General features: G+C 35.7%; 2 protein-coding genes across 3 annotated transcripts; one reads left to right on the top strand and one right to left on the bottom strand.

Moving 5' to 3' along the window:
• Positions 1-1,422: 1,422 nt before the first annotated feature.
• On the top strand, positions 1,423-5,123 carry LOC110739251 (complex III assembly factor LYRM7-like). Its single transcript, XM_021919716.1, has 2 exons — positions 1,423-2,108; positions 4,595-5,123. The coding sequence occupies exons 1-2, from the start codon at positions 1,868-1,870 to the stop codon at positions 4,669-4,671; spliced, it is 318 nt and encodes a 105-aa protein (XP_021775408.1). The 5' UTR covers positions 1,423-1,867; the 3' UTR covers positions 4,672-5,123.
• Positions 5,124-14,674: 9,551 nt separating this feature from the next.
• On the bottom strand, positions 14,675-21,285 carry LOC110739250 (peter Pan-like protein). 2 transcript variants are annotated; one of them, XM_021919714.1, is made up of 8 exons: positions 20,940-21,285; positions 20,803-20,857; positions 20,513-20,698; positions 19,530-19,760; positions 17,497-17,589; positions 17,230-17,417; positions 16,390-16,583; positions 14,675-15,166 (listed from the first exon to the last, which is right to left on the bottom strand). In XM_021919714.1, exons 2-8 carry the CDS (start codon positions 20,818-20,820, stop codon positions 15,015-15,017), a joined length of 1,062 nt encoding a protein of 353 aa, XP_021775406.1. In that variant the 5' UTR covers positions 20,821-20,857; positions 20,940-21,285; the 3' UTR covers positions 14,675-15,014. The 2 variants fall into 2 exon arrangements, with proteins under 2 accessions (XP_021775406.1, XP_021775407.1); XM_021919715.1 differs by lacking the exon at positions 17,497-17,589.
• Positions 21,286-22,056: the final 771 nt, after the last annotated feature.

Raw genomic sequence — 22,056 nt, 5'->3', positions numbered from 1 at the left:
TTCATAATTGTCAATGGTGAGCAACACAAGACAAAAGATCAACTGAGATCCTTCACTAGGGTGTATGTAGTATTTAGTAAACGGTTCATACTTCGATCCACCATTCTCATCCATTGTAACAAATCACAAGCAACAACAACTTAACACACCACACACCACACGCTACACACAAGTAGCGCACACACCCACTGTCACGCAACAGCAAGACAACAGCAACAACAGGCTACACACGCAACCTAGAACACACCGCAAACCACACACCACGCAGCACACCACTCCACAACAAGCAGCGCACTAGACCTACGCACAGCACCACACGCAGCACAATACGACAACGGCGCAGCACCACACACCCAACACAACCCTTACGCACCTCACACACGCAATAGCAGCACCACGCAACAATACACTGCAACACACAGCGCACAACACCACGAATGACAAAAAAAAAAAAAACAGAATTAAGGATTAAACCCTAATTTAGACAAAACCAACATTTGCGGGAAATTAAAGAAAAAAAACAAAAAATTGAAGTCCTAATCTTACACAATAAAAGTAAATTGATGAACAAACCAGGATCGAAAAAAAAATTCTCTAGAAATTACAGAGGCTGTGATACCATGTTAAACTCAAGAAATATTGGAGAAAATGGCTTAACCCTTGTATTGATATTCACGAGAATATATATACACAATTCATAAGTGACCTAGCTTGCCTAAAACTCCTAACAAGATAAACATTATAAATATACACACTTAACATAAATAACCAAACCGACTTCTAATACCCTTTTATCCATTTTACTCTCTATATATATTCCTAAATAATTGACACATTCATACTTGACATATGCACTAGTTTGACCTTAAATTTATATAATTAAATAATTATAAAAATATATAAAAAAAATTAATACTATAAAGTTATATATATATATATATATATATATTGAGAACACTATAAAGCTTTATATTAATACCTATTTAAACCTCTGTTTTCCTGAGTTTACCCATTTACTATTCACAAGGTTAAAGTGTTAAAATTTTGATCATGTCTAATTGTGTATATATAAGAAAAAATATCATCAAGTTTTATCTTATGTGATTAATATTGTGATTCGCATGCATAAATGGGGTATATATGTAAATTACCATTTTTAGGGATATAGTTGGCGTACCACTATTCAAAAAGTTTGGTTAAATTTTTAATAAGGTATAGGTAAGGAGATATATATTTTCATATATTACTTGTCTAACATATACTCCCTCTGTCCCTTTATTTTTGCCTCATTGCCCTTTTGTGTGTCAAATTTTGAAAACTTTTATCATAAATTACTGTTAATTAATAAGAGATATTATAGTTGTGTGAGATCTTGTTAGATTCATCTCATCACGTTTTTATAATTTTTACATATATGAAAACGATGATAAATACGTTATTTGACGCGTCTTGGAGACTATGAAAAGTCAAGTGATGAAAAAAAAAAATAGGAATAGAGAGAGAATTCGTACCAACCGTATGTTGACATATGTGATGTGTCTGAGAGTAAGGGATAGCTCAAGTGGTTAGACTTCCCCTCCTGGTTCTAGGTGATTATGGGATCGATTCTCATCACTAGCCCTCGTGATTCTCTAAACACAAAAAAAAAAAAAAAAAAAAAATGGTCTAATCAAACTGTGTCAATTACTGACGGGTCACATCTCGATCCTTAACCGGGTCATTCGATTCGAGTTAATTTTGCCGGGTCACATTCTACTATTCGAGCAACCTCCAAATCTCCAATCCTCCACCTTCTAACACTGCTCATCCCCTTCAACCACAAAACCAAGAAATCAACGATCAAAGTTTCAGAGAAAACGTAGGAGAGATGATGAGAACAGAGGTGCTTAAAGTTTACAGAGAAGTTTTGAAGGCAACTCGTAAATCATTTGCAGGAGATACCCAGATGCTTAAAGCTTCTGCCATGGAAGTTCGCTCCAAATTCGAGGAGAACAAAAACGTCAATTCCAAAGACGATATTCAGAGACTCATTGATGAAGCTCATGAAGCTTCCCATTTCATCTCCACCATGATCGTCCAAGCCAAGCTCAATGAACGTGGTGGCTATGGTAATTTCTTTTCGTTCCAATTTTGTTCTTATTTTTTTGGGATTTTTGTGTTGTTGGGAGAAATTCCGCCTTTTCCCAGATATTTTTTTTGGGATTTTATGCTTTGTTGGAATGATGGGTTTATGCCCGAAGTTTGAAATTGAGAGACGTGAAGGTGATTTATTGTGTTTTGTGATGAGATTAGATTGCCTGCCAACTGTTTGACGAATTGTCTTAATGAAGATGGTGGAAAATTTGTGGATAATACCGCGTGCTAGTTGAATGCCTGCTATTTGATTGCTATCTAATTGAAAAATCTGATTTTTCTAGTCTGTATTTTCGTATTTTGATTTGCTCTATTGAATGGGGATTGGGTATATGGTTTAGTTGAAAGTATGTATAACGCAATTTAGAAGTAGAAAGTTAAGTCATTTGATGAAATTTATTTTTTTGATCTACTAAGATCCTGGCATTTTGCTGGGTTGCAAAACTTTCATGTAATCATCTGCTTGGTTTTAATTTGTGTTTGATATAGATGCACAGTTGACTCTTGATAAGTTAACTCTACTCATTTAGAATTTCTGGTCGTGCACTTAGATGCTAAACAGGGCCAGTTTCTAGCAGATGTGGCGTTTTCTGGCCATCTGGTTAGAAAGGATGGAATATAGGGACTATTAAGAGTATTTACTTGATTAGTAACTTAGGTAAACTGCTGCCCTGAGTAGCAAATTTGGAAAATATATCCGCAATGTCGAAGCTGTTTGGTAAATTTTTGGGAGCCGCATATAGAACACATATGTTTGATATGATTCGGATTTGTAGGGAAAACTGAATACTGTCAGGTGCTCTGATGATTAGGAGATAAGAGCACTGAGCACCTGTTCCTTTTCTTCATCTGGTCTACCCTCTCTCCGATAAGGCCTTAACCTCTCTCACTCATTCACACCTGGATTCAGTGGTTCTGATGCTAATATTCAAACTACTGTATAAATGCAAAAGTTGCTCCAACTATAAAATCTTATTAGGGTTGGTTATTAAACATGTTGTATATTGTCCTTCCAATATCACTCCATGACTCAGATTTAGGCTACTGTCAGAGGAAAGTAAAGCCAACTTCAAATTCAGTTACATGAGTTTGAATTTCATGACTGTCTTTATTCTGAATTAGAACTTCTAAAGCTTCAAGCCTGCTGAAAGGCCTGAAACAGATATACCCTCTGAGCAATTGGGGACTGAATTTAGACTATTAGTTGTAGGATGAGAAAGGTTAGTTGCATTGAGTTGAGGAAATAGGAAGTATTGTGGATTTTTGTTTAATTCTGATTTCTGGAGCTCCCTCTCTTTGGAGACGCCTGTCAATTAGCTTTCACAATGTGTAGTTAACTAAGTCTCACCATTCTATCAGTAATTGTTTATTCTTCTTTTGGTGAAATGGAATAGTATCTTTGCTGCTTTGGCAAATATAACTATCTAATGTGGTCCTATAGGATAAAGTCAGTAATTTAGCAAGGATACGACCAATTGAGTGAAATGGCTGATATGGTACTGGGAAATAATCTCTGAAATTTTAGCATAATGGATTGTTTGCTTTACCCATGCCTCTAGGAAACTTTGATCTTAGGCAGGATTAGGGACCCTTGTGTGTTGACTCCTGCTGTTTCTGTTGGAGCCTTGAGTTTATAGTTATAGATGATTGACCTCTGCTATCTCACAGAGGAAAAGCAAAGGACTGAGTGAAGAAAATTATTATTCAATTCTAAACAGATTGTCCCAATTAACTTTATCGAATGAGTGTTACTACTCCCTCCCTCTGTCCGGTGACTATCTTCTGTTCTTTGTTTAAGTCATGAAGCTACTTACTGTGTTTGGCTGCAAAGGAATGAAAGAATGTATGCTTATTAGTGTAAAACCAGTGATCTCTTGATTAGTGAAGTTGTTTCAAGAGTGTCTTAGATGTAAGAGCTCTATGAGAGATTAACGCTGGTGACATTCTCCTTGCTAAGGCCCAGATTGACTCTTTCTCCAAATTATGTGCTTGCTTTGACATACTAATAGTGAGTCTTGTTTACATGTATTTTCACTAATTTGGTGAGTTACCTTTCGGAAGAGGCTGTTTGCACCTACATGAGGAATCTTCGGATCGCCCTTTAGAGGATTTGGTAAGGGTAAGGAGAGGAAGTGTAATTAGAGCAAAACTCCCAGGATCTTCTCAGGAGTTTTTTTATGTCTTCTGAATTATTTTAGGATGAGGTCACTGATTAGGCTTTCAGGAGTTACTCTTGATGAGGTTCAAAGGAATTGGTTAAAGTGTAGTCTTTGTTTCATATTCAGAGGACAGCCTGTCCTGATTGTTTGTTATCCTTTTTTGCAGCTGTTGATATAATCTGTCTTTTTTCCCCGCATAGTTAGAAAAATGGCCATGTCATTCTTTTTTTTTCTTTACAGAATTTGAATCCTTTTTTTTACGTTTCTGTGACCATTTAACATGGTATACTTACGTGGTGCAGAAATGAAACCAAGTAAAGATCATGCTGGGGCAACCTTGGAAGTTCCATCAGAGGAGATTCTGAAGAAATCAGCATAACAGACCAAAATTGGCCCTTATATAATATTGTTTCACTGCTTGTTTAGGAAAGTTGATAATCTCTGGCTGTGGAAGCTTACCACATTACCATTCCATTTCCTTGGGAATCAGCAGTCGGCTTCAAAAGCCTCTTGTTTCTTGCTTGCCTGGTTCAAGAACATTAACGAGCAAACATGTACCGATTTTTATGAGCGATTTTTGGTTGGTTTGCGGTTTTAAACTCTTCTCAAACCATTTCTGACTTTCGAGATTAGTATGTTGGGACTAAGGCTTTGTTGTTGTTTACCATGTACCGTAGGAACTAAAGAGACCTCTTGCCGACAGTTTAATAATTTTTTTTTGTGGGTTGCTCCTAACTCATTGAATCAGTGACTAATGTATAAGAACAAAGGAGACTTGAAATCGGATTTGGTTATAGTGAACAAGAATAATAGCAATTAGGTTTAAACACCGATGAATATAATCCTATTATCACAACTCTTAAGTGTTGCCTTAGAAGAATACTACAAGGGGGGGGGGTGAATTAGACAACTTTTTGCGGAAATATAAAACTAAGCTAAAGAAACTCAAAGTCACACGGAGAGATTTTAGCGTGGAAAACTTCTAGGCCCTTGTAAGAAGAAAAACCACGACTACTTGGGATTTTAGGAAAGATTCTTTACTAGAATAGGGCAATCAACCTATTACAAGCTAAAAACTCTATTTCCATGTTCCTCAACGAACTTGGAGTTCCCTGCAATAAGTCCCTTGACTTACTGCACTTCTCTTCTCTTTCTCTTTTGTCTCTTTCTCTTATGACTTCTCTTGAGTTCATTCAAACTCCCCAAACCCCAATTACAGCTCTTAGAAAGAAATACTCTAATGAAAGAAAATAAGAAAGTTATCAACTAAAGTAAAATGCGACTCTTGACTCTTTGAAAACTAAGAAGATAGAAAATATGATTGAGCAAGGTTATGATCTCCAAAAAACAACTTCTATATTCATAGGAAACCATAGCTTGAATAAAACGCCACACTTACGCCACTACTGCTGCACATCAACGCCACTATCCTCCACCACTTCCGGTGGTTCAATCATGTTCCAAAACTAAGGACACGTTAAACCAACAAGAAGCAGTTTCCTCGTTCAGTGGAGAAGACTTAATCAAACACCAGTAGCGCAAGTTTAGGAAGTTTGTTGCAAATACTTTGAAAGATATTTTTTCCGAAAATAAAAGATATTCTTTTTACCAAGAAATCAGAAAAAGATATTTTTCATAACTAAGTTTCCTATAAATAAGCAACCTTTAAATTCTATCTTTTAATTAAATATTTTGTGCATCTACTAAAGTATCAAACTTCAAATAACTTTCACTTACATAAAACAGTCTTTGCTTTTTGAGCTCCAGTTCCTTTGTCTCGAATAACTCTGTAACTTGAACTTACGCTACACAGTCAAGGAAAACATTAGTCCCAAATGTAAGTTTGACTTGTGTTATCATCAAAACATCAAGGGCAACAATATTCCCCCTTTTTGATGATGACAAACAAGGCAAACTGTAAAAGCAAGAGACTGCGATAATATTTAACTAGTGTAAAAACAATGAGGAAACAAAAGAAAAAGATTTTTGTTTTTATACCTAACTGACTGAGATCTAAAGTGACACAAAACTTCGAGAAGAGATGGAGATGATTAATAATTGATCTGAGTGGAGTAAAATTTTTAAACTCACCCATCCTTTTTTATTGAGGTGGTAAATGTGAGGTGTCGTTTCAGGGAGAAGGGTAGGTGAGGTGAATAATGATGATGTGACACTGCATTTATAGCTTGGGGAAACTAAAAGAATAAATTTTGAAAGTTAATTGTATTTTGCATGTAAAGGGATCACTTCAACAAAATTAGATGAATATTGAATGTATTCATCAGACAAACCGTGTTTGATGAGATAAACACAGAAAAATTTAAAAATTAATTCAAACAAGATTTTTGTTGAAAAGATAAACTTGCATTGTGAACATGCAAATTGATACGCGGAACAAATCAACATAGCTCATGCCATCAGTCAAGGATTTCAAGAATTATCATTTTACTTGTGTACAACTTTGAGACAATATATGCTTAATTCTCATGCCATATCTATGTAATTAAACATATCATTTTGTGTGAGATAAAATGTACATTAGTTTAGAGATAATACCTGAGGGAACATCAAGGCTTTCCTCAACATAACTTAATCATTCCAAGCTCCATTCTCATCATTTCATGTCTTCTCTGTTTAAGGGCTTAGTCAAAATATCAGCAATTTGATTAGTAGTTTCACAAAATTCTAATTTTATTAAGCCCTTCTCAGCATTATCCTTTAGGAAATGATGTCTAATATGAATATGCTTAACACAAGAGTGATGAACTGGATCTTTAGAGATACAGATAGCACTTGTGTTATCATAGAAAATGGGAATGCAATCAAATTTCATACCAAAGTCTCTTAATTGTTGTTTAATCCAAAGCACTTGAGAACAACATGCGACTGCAGCAACATACTCTACTTCAGCCATAGACAAAGCTAAAGTGTTTTGTTTCTTTGATCCCCAAGAAACTAAGCATGGCCCAAGGAACTGGACCATACCAGATGTACTTTTTTTATTGACTAAGTCTCTAGCATAATCTGCATCTGCAAAACCTTTTAGCTCAAAAGAATCACTTCTAGGATAGAAGATACACAAATCATCAGTTCCCTTCAAGTATCTTAGAATCCTCTTTACAACAGTTAGGTGAGATTCCTTAAGATTTGATTGAAACCTCGCACACAATCCAACACTGAAAGCAATGTCAGGTCTACTAGCAGTTAAGTATAATAAGGAACCTATCATACCTCTGTACATCTTTTGATCCACACTAGTTCCCGTTGGATCATCATCCAGTCTTGTGCCTGTTCCCATAGGAGTATGGTTTGTTTTAGCCTGATCAAGATTATACTTTTTTAGCAGTTCCTTGACATACTTCTGTTGATGAATTGATATTCCTTTCTGGGTCTGCTTGATTTGTAGCCCGAGGAAGAAGTTCAATTCTCCCATCATGCTCACTTCAAACTCACCACTCATGACTTCAGCGAAGTACTTGCACAAGACATCGTTAGTCGCACCAAAGATTATATCATCCACATAGATCTATACAACTAAAAGATCAGTTCTTGAGATTTTAAAAACAAAGTTTTGTCCACTTTTCCTCGTTTAAAATCATTTTGTAAAAGGAACTTGGAGACCCTTTCATACCAGGCTCTTGGTGCTTGCTTAAGTCCATAAAGGGCTTTGTCAAGCTTGAAAACATGATTAGGAAATTTTGGATTTTCAAAACCTAGAGGTTGTTCCACAAACACATCCTCCAATAAGTAACCATTTAGAAAAGCACATTTCACATCCATTTGATAAAGTTTGAAACCCATGAAAGAAGCAAAAGCAATAAGAATTCTAATAGCTTCTAATCTAGCTATAGGAGCAAAGGTTTCCTCGAATTCAATACCTTCCTGTTGATTGTAGCCTTTCACAACCAAAGGAGCTTTGTTCCTTATGATTGTTCCATACTCGTTTAGCTTGTTCTTGAACACCCATTTGAGTCTAATAACCTTCTTGTTCTTCGGCTTAAGCTCAAGATGCCAGACCTTGTTTCTCTCAAACTCGTTTAGTTCCTCTTGCATGGCTACGATCCAGTTAGCATCTTCCAGGGCTTCTTGATGGTTTCGGGGCTCCATGATGGAGAGAAATGCATGGAAAGCGCAGAAGTTCCTCATTTGAAATCTTGTTTGAGTTCCTCTACCGATATCACTGATGATGAGATCAGTAGGATATGAACGAACCTTGATATTTGAATGGCTTAGGTTGAAATTCCCTTGCTGGAAATCCTATTTGAGGAGCTTCTTACTATGCTCATTCTGCTTTTTCTTCAACTGTAGGTTCCTCATTGATCTGATCTCTGGTGTTTCTGGTTGAGGAACTTCAGCATTTTCTTGTTGATTCTGCACTGGAACATTTTTCTCTTCTCTTGTTTGCTTTTGGACTTCGTCCTCTTCTTCCCTGTTACTTATCAATCTAAATTTCGAAATCATTATTTTCTTGTTCCTGCACATTCATAAATGAGTTAGATTCATCAAAAATAATATGAATGCTTTCTTCCACACACAATGAGTTCTTATTATAAACTTTGTAAGCCTTGTTGTTTGAGGCATATCCAAGGAATATTGCCTCTTCACTTCTCTCATCGAATTTTCCTAGGTTTTTCTTGTCGTTGTTGTGAACAAAGCATTTACACCCAAAGGACCTGAGGTGAGAGATATTTGGTTTCCTTCCCTTGAATAGCTAATAGGGAGTCTTGTTAGTTATAGCTCTGATGGTTACTTTATTGATAATATAGCATGTCGTGTTGACTACTTCTGCCCAGAAGTTCCTTGGTAGGAAGCTTGCAATCAACATTATTCTTGCCATGTCTTCCAGCGTTCGATTCTTCCATTTGACCACTCCATTCTGTTGAGGTGTTCTTGGAGCAGAGAAATTATGATTCATGCCCTGTTCCCTGCAAAACTCATCAAACTTTGAATTTTTAAACTTTGTACCATGGTCAGATCTCAAGTGAATTATAGAGAATCCACTTGTTTTCTGTACATGCTTGGCAAATACCAAAAATTCATCAAATGTTTCATCCTTACTTGTTAGAAAAATCACCCAAGTATATCTAGAGTAATCATCAACAATAACCAAGACATATTTCTTGCCACTCCTACTCTGGACTCTCATGGGACCACACAAATCCATATGAATTAATTCTAATGGTTTTGTTGTGCTCACCATCGTTTTAGATTTGAAAGAGTTGCGGACATGCTTTCCTTTTACGCAAGCATCACAGATTTTATCGTTCAGGAGCTTGATAGAGGGAAGTCCTACTACCAAGTCCTTTGACTGAGTTTATCAATTAAAGAATAGCTAGCATGTCCAAAACGTTTGTGCCAGAGTAGAGAGTCATCTTTAATAACACTCAAGCATGTAAAGCTACTCTTTGGGATTGAGTCAAGGTCAACTGTATAAGTATTTCCTTTTCTCGTTCCTTGTAGAATAACCTTTCCTGATTTGTTATTGAAGATGTGGCATTTATCTGAAGTAAAGCTTACCGAATTTCCTTTATCACAGAAATTGCGATATATTGAGCAGATTGTGCATCAAACCCTCGACCAGGAACACATTTTCTATTGCATGGGAGGTGGACTTTCCAATTTTGCCTTTAGCAATGATTTCTCCTTTCATGTTGCCTCCGAAAGTCACAGCTCCTCCTGGATAGGCCTTTAGTGAAAGGAATTTTAATTGGTCTGATCTCCTGTCATATGCTTCGAACAACCACTGCCGAGGTACCATAGGTTGTTCCCCCTCACTAGGACCTGCAAGAAAACTCAAGCGTTAGTTCCAGGAACCCCGGGATCCTTGGGTTCCTTTGAAGTTGAAGCAATATCAGTTTTCTTTACCCACACTTGCTTAACATTTCTTTTATCATGTTCTATTTCCTTTCTACATTCAACATGCAAATGTCCAGTTTTCCCACAAAAAGTACAAACTTTGTTGCTAGGTAAATCCACATATTTTTTATGTTTTCCTTTCTTTTTGGATTCATAGCCAAGTCTTTCAGTTCTTTTGACTTGGGCATATTTGATCCATTTAGGAGTGATAGTAGGATCAATACTTCTATTTTTTTTGTCCTGCAGTTCCTTTTCAAGGAGATCCTTATGAGTTTTCAAATTATCAAAATTTATCTTGAGTTTTTCAAAATCAGCATTAAATTTCTACTAGGATCGTTAGAGAAACTGCTAGAGCTAATATCAGTATTGATAAGTTTGTACAGGGAAAGCTCTACATTTAACATGACATTTCCCTTTTTAACTCTTTCAAGCATTTCAGTCATTAGGAGATGTTTATCATATAGCTCTCCAAATCTGGTTTGAATATCATTGCGTGTTGTTTCCAGTCAGGCACTGTGATCTTTCCAGATTTTTAGAACATTTTGACATTCATCTTTCTGTATGCATTCATTGTTCAAATTTTCTTCCATTTCGATCAATAAATCAATCAGCACATCTTTAGACAAAGTTCTAAGCTGAGCAGGATTTAATTTAACATCACATACCTCCTTTTCGAGTTCCTTGAGATAGGCTCTATTGTCAGCTGATTTGACCATCAAGCATAAGTTTGCGGTCTCCTCATCTGGCTGATCCTCATCTTCTTCACTCTCATAGTCACCCCAGGCAGCGATCATTGCTTTCTTGACATCAGTCTTTGAGAAGGGAGTTTTGTACTTCTCTTTCCCTTGTTCCTTAGCCTTGCCTTTTCCCTTCTCAATATACCACTAGGGACAATCTCTGATGAAGTGGTCTGTAGATCCAAACTTGTGACAACCATAGTCAGGTTTGGTGTTGGAAGTCTTCTTTTGGAAGTTCCTTGAGTTCCGATTGTTTCTGTTAAACATCCTCTTGAATCTTCTGACCATCATTGCGGCTTCTTCTTCGTCCACTTCAGAATATTCTTGGTCAGCCTTTAGTGCCAGCCCCTTGTTCTTAAGTCCTTCACTATTACTAGTTCCCAAAATGTAATTCATGAGTTATAAGGGAACCAGCAAGTTGTTCAATATTGAACTTCGGATCGTGAAGTCCTTGGTTTCTTGAAGGGCTGTCACCTTGGCTCTTCATCGCTCATCTTGAGGCAGACTTCTAAGCACCTTTCTCACCTGTTCATCTGTAGGAATTTTTCTACCAAGAGATACTAGATCATTGATAATGTTAGTAAATCTAGTAAGCATTTCCTGTATAGACTCTTTAGGTTGCATCTCAAAACGTTCATACTTTGACATTAATAGGTCAATCTTTGAACGTTTGACTTCATTTGTTCCCTCGTGGGTTATCTGAAGTAAATCCCAGATTTCTTTTGCATTCTTGCACCCCATAACACGATTGTGTTCATGTGGTCCAAGTCTGCAATGAAGTAATTTTACCGCTAAGGAATTAATTTCCATTTTGCGAAAATCTTCCTTTTCATATTCAGAAATAGGTTTAGGAACTACCTCATTTGTAGCATTGGTTTTGGTAACTTTGAAATCTCCCACTTCGATGACCCTCCAAGGTAATTCTCAGCTTTGATGAAGATCTCCATTCTGTTCTTGTACGTGTAGAATTTCCCATTGAACATAGGAGTTCGTTGAGTAGAGTATCCTTCTTCGAGTTTCTCGTGAATATTCATTATGCACCAAGATTTTTCCTCTTCAAGGTTGCCTTATTTTTGGAGGATTAGGCTCTGATACCAATTGTTACCTTAGAAGAATACTACAAGAGGGGGTGAATTATAGTATAGAGGAATTAGACAACTTTTTGCGGAAATATAAAACTAAGCTAAAGGAACTCAAAGTCACACAGAGAGATTTTAGCATGGAAAACTTCTTGGCCCTACCAAGAAGAAAAACCACGACTACTTGGGATTTTAGGAAAGATTATTTACTAGAATAGGGCAATCAATCTATTACAAGCTAAAGACTCTATCTCCAAGTTCCTCAACGAACTTGGAGTTCCCAGCAATAAGTCCCTCGACTTATTGCACTTCTCTTCTCTTTCTCTTCTCTCTCTATCTCTTATGACTTCTCTTGAGTTCACTCAAACTCCCCAATTACAACTCTTAGAAAGAAATACTTTAATGAAAGAAAATAAGAAAGTTATCAACTAAAGGAGAATGCAACTCTTGACTCTTTGAAAATTAAGAAGATAGAAAATATGATTGAGCAACATTATGATCTCCAAAAAACAACTTCTATATTTATAGGAAACCATAGCTTGAATAAAACGCCACACTTACGCCACTACTGCTGCACATCAACACCACTATCCTCCACCATTTCCAGTGCTTCAATCATGTCCTAAAACTCAGTACATGCTAAACCAATAAGAAGCAATTTCCTCGTTCAGTGGAGAAGACTTAATCAAACAATAATAGCGCAAGTTTAGGAAGTTAGTTGCAAATACTTTAATTTGGAAGATACTTTTTCCAAAAATAAAGATATTCTTTTAAACAAGAAATCTAAAAAAAAAGATATTTTTCATAACTAAGTTTCCTATAATATAAATAAGCAACCTTTAAATTCTATCTTTTAATTAAATGTTTTGTGCATTCTACTAAAGTATCAAACTTCAAATAACTTTCACTTACATAAAACCTAAAATAAAAAATACTTTAGACTTTATTAATTCTCTTAAGAAGTCTCTGCTCCAATTCTTCATTCTCCAGCTTATGTTCCTGCAATGGAGCACTACAAACAGTCTTTGCTTTTTGAGCTCCAGTTCCTTTGTCTTGAATAACTCTGTAACTTGAATTTAGGCTACACAGTCAAGGAAAACATTAGTCCCAAATGTAAGTTTGACTTGTGTTATCATCAAAACATCAAGGGCAACATTAAGTCATCTGGAACATTTACTGTTTCTTCTTTTGAACTTCAAAAAATATAGAGAAATAGGATCATCAAATCCTAATCACAAACATGATGATCAAATCCCTCTTTAATAAGTCTTCTATACTTTTCTAAGTGGTTTATTAAATTTTCCTCTTAAATGCGTTAAGTTTAGTTTAGTTAATTTCTTGGAAAAGCTTGTTCATATTGTTCTTCGTTGTTAAGAGATTTCTAATTGTTGTTTCTGTTCGATGATTTGTCCATTGTCACCGGTGGGGGTGATTTATTGTTTGTCAATGGGAATTTCCTCGATTTAGGTGGATGAAGTTGTGATGTTTGCGATTGTCTTTTAGCATATGTTAGTTTGTTTACTAGGGGTTTTGGGATTGTTTCAATCTCCTATAAAGGATGGGTATTTAGATATGTTGCTATAAATTGGTTTAGTCTGAATTTAGATAAATTTGAGAAGTTTATAGAATCACTTTGTGCTAGTTTATAGAAAGGCTAGTCCTACTTTCTCGAGAAACATTGATGTTTCTCAAACATGGCAAATTAGTAAATAAAACAAACTTTGTTAATATTTTATTATTTTTTTTTTACTTTTTCCCCTCATCTCCTTCTTTCTCCCGTACTCCTTCCTCAAATCTCCATCAACAACCCAACTCCATCATCTTCCTTTGATCCTAACTCGCGACCCACCTCCATCTTCATCCTTCTTCTTCGTCCTCTTCCAACCTTCATTTTAAGTAGTACTCCATTAAAGCTGTCAATTTTCTCCTTTTGAACCACCATTTTCACCACCGTATTTTCGGCGGCTTTGCCGCCAAATTAAAAGAAAATCCTAAGAAACAATGGAGAAATAAGAGTCATTGTTAACCCTAAAGGGTAGATGCATCATCCTAGCTCCTCCATTAAAGCTCCTATTCATTCATTGAATTTCTTGTTTATCCATGGAAGCTGTTCTTCGCCTCTCCATTGAAACTGCTCTGTTAATGCTTGAATTCATCTATTTATCAGACAAAATTACCATATTACCCAACTTAATGACTGAAAATGACAAAATTACCCTTTTGAGATACATAGAATGTTTCTCATGTTGATAAACTTGTATTTTCTCGTTTATAGAAAATGCCACCTTTGGGGTAAGCTCTTTCCAATTTATATACTTGGTAATGTTTAAATCTAACTTAATATAGTCTAGCCAAGGCAAGGGCAGGTAAATTCTAATGTCATTGCATCATTACGAAAGTGGGCTAAAACCAGGTTCAACGTATACATGAGATCGCAAATTCCTTCCCATAATTTTAACAGATAAGCAAAAACATACGAAGTAGTATTTTGTAATAAGTAGTCATACAGTAACAAAGAAGATTTGGTCTAGTCTAATTTACCCAAAAAAAAAAACAAAAAAAAAAGATTTGGTCTAGTCTGATTCTTACAAGATGAAGATGACATAGATCAGTATTTCATTTGTCAATTGAATCGGAGGTGGATAGGAAGAGATACAGATAAAGAATGTAGAAAATTGAGGGGTATATTGAGTAATTTGCAGAGAAATGGTAGTTTCAAATGAAAATGAACTTGCATTCATGCAAAAATGGGATGATTTTACACAACTAAACTTAAATACTTGAACACCTTTCATGATTTACGGCCCCTGTAGTCCAATGACATAATAGCAACAAAAACAGAGGCGATAGGTCAAACCGCAAAATTAACAACTATACTGTCAGTTATACTCCATACTATGTAAGTAATACCTAATTCCTCTCAACGATATGCAAAATTTAGCAGCTGGCAAACTTACAATGCCAGTTTCCAAATTAACAAGCCATTCCCTTTTCGAGTTGAGTTTGAATCTTCAAGCCTACTTTGCAACTCAGCAATAGTTACCAACAACCTATTCTTCTTCTTCATCACCTTCTTCATCTTCTTGGCCATCTTCCTCTTCTTCTCCATATTCCTCTTCTTCTTCGTCTTCCTCCTCATCTTCGTCTTCATCTTCTTCCTCATCATTTTCATCCTCTGGAGAACTCTTATTACCAACATTTCCTATTTTAAATCCAAAGAAGAAAGAATAACTAATAAGATGATGAACTAGAAAATTGAAGTTAGCAGAGTACAAGCCCAGCTAGACACCGAGCTATAAACCAATGCCATGACATGCAATAAAACTTATTACCAACCAGAACTGAAATGAATTAAAACTAAAGAACTAGACACCGAGCTATACAATCTAACCAATGCCATGACACGCAATAAAACCAATATGGTTGTACAAAAAAAGTAGTCCCCTAGGGACCTTGAAGAAATACTGATTTCACCTGTAATGAACATGCCTTAATGATGGTGGAAAAAAAAAAACAGATTAGCATGCCTCAATGATGGTGAAGCATGGGTTCTAGCCTTTGGCTGTGTTTGGTAACTAGCTTATTTGAGCAAAATTAGCTTATTTGACAAACATTAGCTTATTCAAGGTGTTTGGTGGGAAGCTTATTTAAAGAGCTTATTCCACTAAATAAGCTCTTTTTCAAAAAGCAGCTTTTTCAATTAGCTTATTTAATATCTTACAATAAATGACACTTATACCCCCATTTAAATTAAAATCCAACCACAACTACCTACCCTCACAATTAGCTTATTGGTCATTTCACTTAAACAACTTTAAGCAATCAGCTATTTACTAAACACTTTTATACAATCCGCTAATAAAATAAGTTAGTCAAATCAGTTAATACAACCAGCTAGTCAAAATCAGCTAACACAATCAACTTCAGCTTTCGGCTTATCACCAAACACGGCCAAAAACAGATTAGCAGGCAAGGCACACTAGTTAGACTCCAACAACATTTAAATCCCTCTTGGATAGCACGTTCATAGAGGGTGAATTAAAAAAAACTCCGAAAGTCGTTTGAGAAAAAAGGGAGCTCCGGAAGGGGGGAGGGGGTTAAAATCTGGAAATCCATTGTAAATTAGTTTTGCAAATGCCTCGGTCAGAAGTATTTTGAACAATTTATTCATTCCCATTTTCAATCATAAGAACATACTTCGTATAAAATAATCAGAGCACAGAATGTGCATTTACCTTAGCACACTAACTTCTGATTTGTTTAATCACTAAGGCATTCAGATAAGCTTCACCAAAATTGATGAACAATACTACTTTATTCAAGAAATTCATTATAATCATATCCAATACCTCACCTTATATATTTATGTATTTATATTTTAATAAATAACGAAGTAGGTTAGAAGGAGATACAAGATGTATTTACCATCACTGCTGAAAAGCAATTGACCAGAACACATTCCATCCTCAATTTTGACTAGTTCAAGAGTCATTCTTGGTCCAATCTCTTGAAGTTTGACAGCACTTTTTGTAGATGCACGGTTGACTCTACCAAGATCCCTCACAAGGTTAACATGTGCAGCTTCATCTTCAACTTCACTTTCAGATCCATAACCAGCCCTACAATAATGAAATAGAATACATTCAAGCAGAAATGGATGCACAAAATGTACAAAGGACAGTTAACTTTTCAAGTAAGAAGTTCAAGACTATCAAGGACTTCTGAATTCATACTCCCTCTGTTTCATATGTTCTTCCTACTTTGTATAATTTTGTCTCACAAAAAGAATCTAAGTCGAAATAACAATATTAAACGGAGGGAGTATCATATTTATGGACCAGTAAACATTATTATCATCCATCAGGATGGAACAGCAGCCATTGTTTGTGGGAATCCCAACCAAGAAATCTTAACGTACACATATATCTAATATCAATTAAACAAAAATACATTGATTTTCAACATCAACCAAAAGAAAATATTCACCTTGTTTCAATAGTAAACAATTTTTTTCCCTTTTTCGGCAACGAAATTTTATGAAACACAGATACTACTAACCAAATAACAAACCATTCAAAGTAGCCAAAATCCAGGAACAAGACAAATAATACAAAGACTACAGTTAAATTATGAAATCAGAAACAAAGTGCCTAAGACTTAGGTAAAAGCAATCAATCAAATCACAACTTACCTAGAATTAGTGATACCCTACCATAGAAAGAAGTCAAGTGCAAGGAGGGGAAGATAGTTGAAGACTATTATTACCTTGTTACAAAATCACTCACATCCTGCAGGTTTCTTAAATCAGGGACCTGATGGTTCTGCACAAATTTTCTGAGTCTACGTGACACACCAACAGGTTGTAATCTGATAGAATAATGCCGAAAATCTATACGTTTAGTATCTTTATTATAGTGAATCAACACTATTCTCTGACATAAAGAAAGTTTGACCTGTAAGAGGAAACAACAAAATGAGTCCAAAATAGCATTAATCAACAAGATAATTAGAGCTAGCGATCAAATCACTTACTGTGTTAACATCAATAGATGGAAACATGTGCTGAAACATTCGAGTTGTCAGCATCAAATGCTCCTCTCCCGTGCCAAAACCAGACAGAACAAGCTGCCAAAATTATACAACAAGGTGATAAAGATTAGTTACACATCAATCAAGACACAATTGAAGTACTGAACACAGAAGACTGCTTAATAAAACCCTAACAGTCCAAAAGAAGCAACAGAAGTTACTCCATTTACAACAGAACAACGTTTTTTGCACCAGAAAATTTCTAAATTTGATAATATTTCAACTTAGTGCCGTAGTGGACTGGTGAGCTCATTAGCCCTTAGCTGAACTTGAATGAATCTGTTTCTGGGTAAAATATAACTTACTAACCCTTGTCAGAACTTTTAAACCTTACCGCAATATATCTTAACTTATAAGCCTGAAGCTTATTATTAAAGAAGAAAGGTGCATAGCTTAAGTTATGTGTAGAAAGGAAATCAGGGGAAAAATATGAAAAGAAAGAGAAACACACACAGAGCATAGAATCACCACGTCACAACTTCTCACAACATAAAAAAAGGGGCTGACCCACAACTCCCCAATCAAAAGAAAAAATTTCCTCCAATGAATATAAACATCCTGATACATGACAAAGAAGGAATGTGAACAAGTCTCATATCTCCCTCACATCTCCTCTCCCCTCTACTTGCAATAGTTTCCACTTTTCCAGTTCCCAATACTGACACAAATGCCAGCGAGTCTACATGATGGTTAGCTAGAATAGCTACATTTCTTGGCTTTTTTGGCTTGAAAAAGCAACAAATTTAATGATGCGGTTCCAAAGGAGGACACCAGCCATACACTAAAGTGATCCACCAAACTCCGCTAATCCAAACATTTAAAAATACAGATATTGAAAAACCTCGAAGTGAACATCAATATAGCTGGAGACATTTTAATATACCCATCACCAAACCTGTCGACAGATTCTGTCCCAGGCGCAGGCACTGTTGGTCCACTGCAGCTCCAGTACAGGCCCTTGCTTTTACTAGCCAAGAGACCCTTGTTCAAAACACCCTAAGGGATCCACTTTCTCGTAGAAAACCCCCTTCAATTTCCTTCGGAGTGGACAGCAGATATCTCCCATTTTCTTTCGAAACCAACAGGTTCCAACAACCAGTAGAACAGGCAACTCCACCATAAATAGTCATGATACAATTATAACTTCTAAATGTTGTAAACAAAGGGAAATACAAATTTTAGAAGCTTTGGTGATATGATGGATTCAGGAATCCTTTTGAAGATGTGCATTTTGTTCCAATATTTACTTGTCCCAAGCATCATACATGAAAAATCAAAAATTGCTTATCACTTTTACAGTGACCTGGCATGATATGTCCTCCCTGAAACTCTCTGAATTGAAGCATACACCACAAATGGTTCAGTAAAATCCTGTTTTTCTTCCTCTCTTCTAGGAAAGAAGGTGGTGAGTGCCAGAGAAAAGGGGCATTAATGGACCTCCACTGAGGTTACCTCTCCGATCTTTATCTCTACCCTGCCTCATTTACTCATCCTTGACATTTATGAGATGGCAGTCAGTTTGAGATTTTGTCCCAAGTTCTATCCATTCTCATTATTATTCTAATGAGCCGTATTAGCAACTCAAGCAACAGTTTTTAAGGAAGAACCTCTAATCTATAGACTGTACCATTCTGACATATATTCATGGTAACACATTGTCTGCAAATCTTATTGCATGCTTTTAGTAACTATACAGATGTGCTTACTACCTATCTTGGTAACACATCTTGATCCTACTCAACTTTTTACAAGAAAACTGAAAAAATAACCCCTTTCATACATAACAGTACTTCAAGAAAAATATCATAAGATATCCACTAATCAAAAGCTAGTGTAGTTACTTTACACGTATCGTACAAGAGCAAGAGAACCCTCCAGGATTATATTTTCATTCTAATAATCATGAAAATAATACTTCAGTGCAGTAAATGGAAGCAACAAGGCATAAACTCTAAATAGATATTGCAGAGACTCACCAAAGGGGAGTTTTTGAATAGATCCTGGGGACATCGAGGTCGCAACTGAGCTCGAGCAACATCAATAGCCAATGAGTATTCATGGATCTTAAATGTAAGAGTTGGACCCTGTGGGGTCTTTGCAACTCTCAAAAATGGTCCAGAATGGGTTTTTGATAATATAAGGAAATGAGTTACACCCATAGGTCCGGCAACATTCAAAAAGTCTTTGAGACTGTTCCTCTTCTTTTCCTGGATCACAGAACAAATCATTAAGAACCCATCATTATCTCATCATATAGCTAGCATTCGCTTAAACATAATTAGCCTTTGCAGAAATTTGTGACAATAAAACACCGGAGCCACAAGCACAGCCCAATCAAGTGATCAAAAAACCAAAGGTCTTAATGACATTTTTTATTTCAGCAACAGTTGTCCTATTCAAGGGTCTACTCTCCTGCATTGAGATATTCTCAGTTACTAGCTAAATACCACAAATGTACAGCCACAGCAGAAGTTTTAGTCCTTAAGAAGATCATGCAAGAGCAACTGTAAGCAAATGAAGAATTAAAAAGAAACTTTCTGTTCTACTAAGGAAGGGGCGGCAACTTTCAAATGAACGAAACAATATACTCATACTCAGTAATAAAGACCCTACAAAGTCTTAAACAGCATTAGCAGGAATTTGCTAATCTCAAACACTAATAACCATCAAATTCTAACAAGTACATTCATATAGAATCAAGGGAAAGCTCTAAACTCAACTCTATTGAACTATATGCAACACTTGCTTTGATAAAAGACCATCAAAGCAAATTTAAACAAGACTTATCAATATAATCTCGCTGCATACTACATCTTAATTGGCAATCAATCGCCAATATCATTCATTTTTATCCAACAATTCTAGAATAACGAAAAGGGAGTCAAAACCAAAGAACATTCCATAACATGTACGACTCCCAGCGATAAAAATAAAGAAAAACAGGCCAAAAAAATCAAACCTTGAGCTTAAGGGCAGTGTAAGGAAGCATCAACTTCCTCAAATCCATTTCAAGTTGTCGTAAAACCGAAGGAAGCTTAGTTCTGGAAAATACAAAACTTTGGGGTATCTTCTTCCCAGTAACATGATCAACAGTGGGTAGTTGTTGGTTCTTCACATTTGGCTTTACAACTACCTTCCTCTTCCTCTATTATTCCAACAATCCCAATTCATAAATATACATAAACAACAGAAAATTCATAATTCTAAAATAATTAATTCAGGGTAGTATTAATAAATGAGAATTCTTACATGACGAAATCGACCCATTGTAATTCTTGAGTTTACTTAACAATTAATTGTTTCCCTGTAACAAAAATAAGCAAATTTCAGCAACAACTTAATCAATTAATCATGGGTAATCAAACAAAAGAACAGAAGTTTTTTACCAATGACTTCAAATTCCGGAAAAAAGTTTGAATATTGGGCAATTAAATTATAGTTCTTCAGTCAATTTAGGGGAAGGAGGTCGTATTTAGTTGGAAAGCGAGATATTGGAAGGATAATGAGCAATTTAGGGTTTAAGCTATAAGGGTTTTGCCCTTGCAATAAGCTTTGACATTTTTGCCCTCGGTTTTTTTTTTTTTTTTTTTTTCCTTTTGCTGCTTTCTTGTATTTTTCACTTCAGGTTTCATATTCTCTTTCCATTTCAGTAATTTTAATTAATTTACAAAAGTTAAGTGATTCTTCGTTTTTCTGGGTTCAAGCTGCAATCTTGTAGGAATTTTAAGGGCTTTTGTACTCAATTGATTTTCTGTTTTTTTTTTTTTTTTTTTTTTTTTGGGTTGATGATACAATCAGATTACTTGGAATTTAATGCGGATTGATTACTGTATATGTTTCTTGATGAAATGGGTTCTTGTAATATTTGACTACATGATGAAAACACCTTTTGCCAACATTGTTTGGTGTAGTGGTGGTTAAAAAAAAAAAAAAAACTCTTTTCGGATTTTAATAAATCTTTGGGGCAATTAATCTTCTATAAACCATGCATGTAATGAATCTGATAATGGGAATTTTGGTTTACTATGGGAAAGAAATGATGTTTTCATGACCATTTCTGAATTGGCTTTTACGGTAATTACAAGTTGATCTCGGTGAGAAACAACATTTGTTTCTTACGGGGGTAGAATTGTCCTAGAAAAATTAAATTCAGGGGTGTTGTTGTAATTACTAAATTTGACATTTCCGAAGGAGTGAACGGTAGGCCAAAGTTTGACTAACGGTCTCACTAACTTTAGTAGACAAAACCCTAGGAACGAGAATAGGCGAAAATTGAAACGAATGGTTTAGGGGCCGAGTTCGCCTTAGTTGTTATTCAGCTCGAATTGTATATGATGAATTGCAGATTGATCAAGCTGTGTCGAATTTGATCGATATATTGTGTTCATTTCTAGCTTCCTTTGATTGTTCAATTCGTCCTTGCATTATACTTCCTCCGTTCTTTTTTACTTGACCTGCTTTGACTTTTACACTATTCACCACCCCTCCTTTGACCGTCTTTTG

This window comes from Chenopodium quinoa, unplaced genomic scaffold (genome assembly GCF_001683475.1).
Source record: "Chenopodium quinoa cultivar QQ74 unplaced genomic scaffold, ASM168347v1, whole genome shotgun sequence".
In the NCBI taxonomy this organism is placed as follows: Eukaryota; Viridiplantae; Streptophyta; class Magnoliopsida; order Caryophyllales; family Amaranthaceae; genus Chenopodium; species Chenopodium quinoa.
The sequence above is the reverse complement of the archived record's forward strand: the minus strand, read 5'-3'. Positions and strand labels throughout refer to the sequence as shown.

Coding starts and splice junctions, on each gene's coding strand:
- LOC110739251 (XM_021919716.1), top strand. CDS start 1,868: ATGATGAGAACAGAGGTGCTTAAAGTTTACAGAGAAGTTTTGAAGGCA. Junction 2,109..4,594: donor CAATGAACGTGGTGGCTATG/GTAATTTCTTTT, acceptor TACGTGGTGCAG/AAATGAAACCAAGTAAAGAT.
- LOC110739250 (XM_021919714.1), bottom strand. Junction 19,761..20,512: donor ACACTGCCCTTAAGCTCAAG/GTTTGATTTTTT, acceptor TCTGTGATCCAG/GAAAAGAAGAGGAACAGTCT. Junction 15,167..16,389: donor ATTGCTTTTCAGCAGTGATG/GTAAATACATCT, acceptor GATTTAAAATAG/GAAATGTTGGTAATAAGAGT.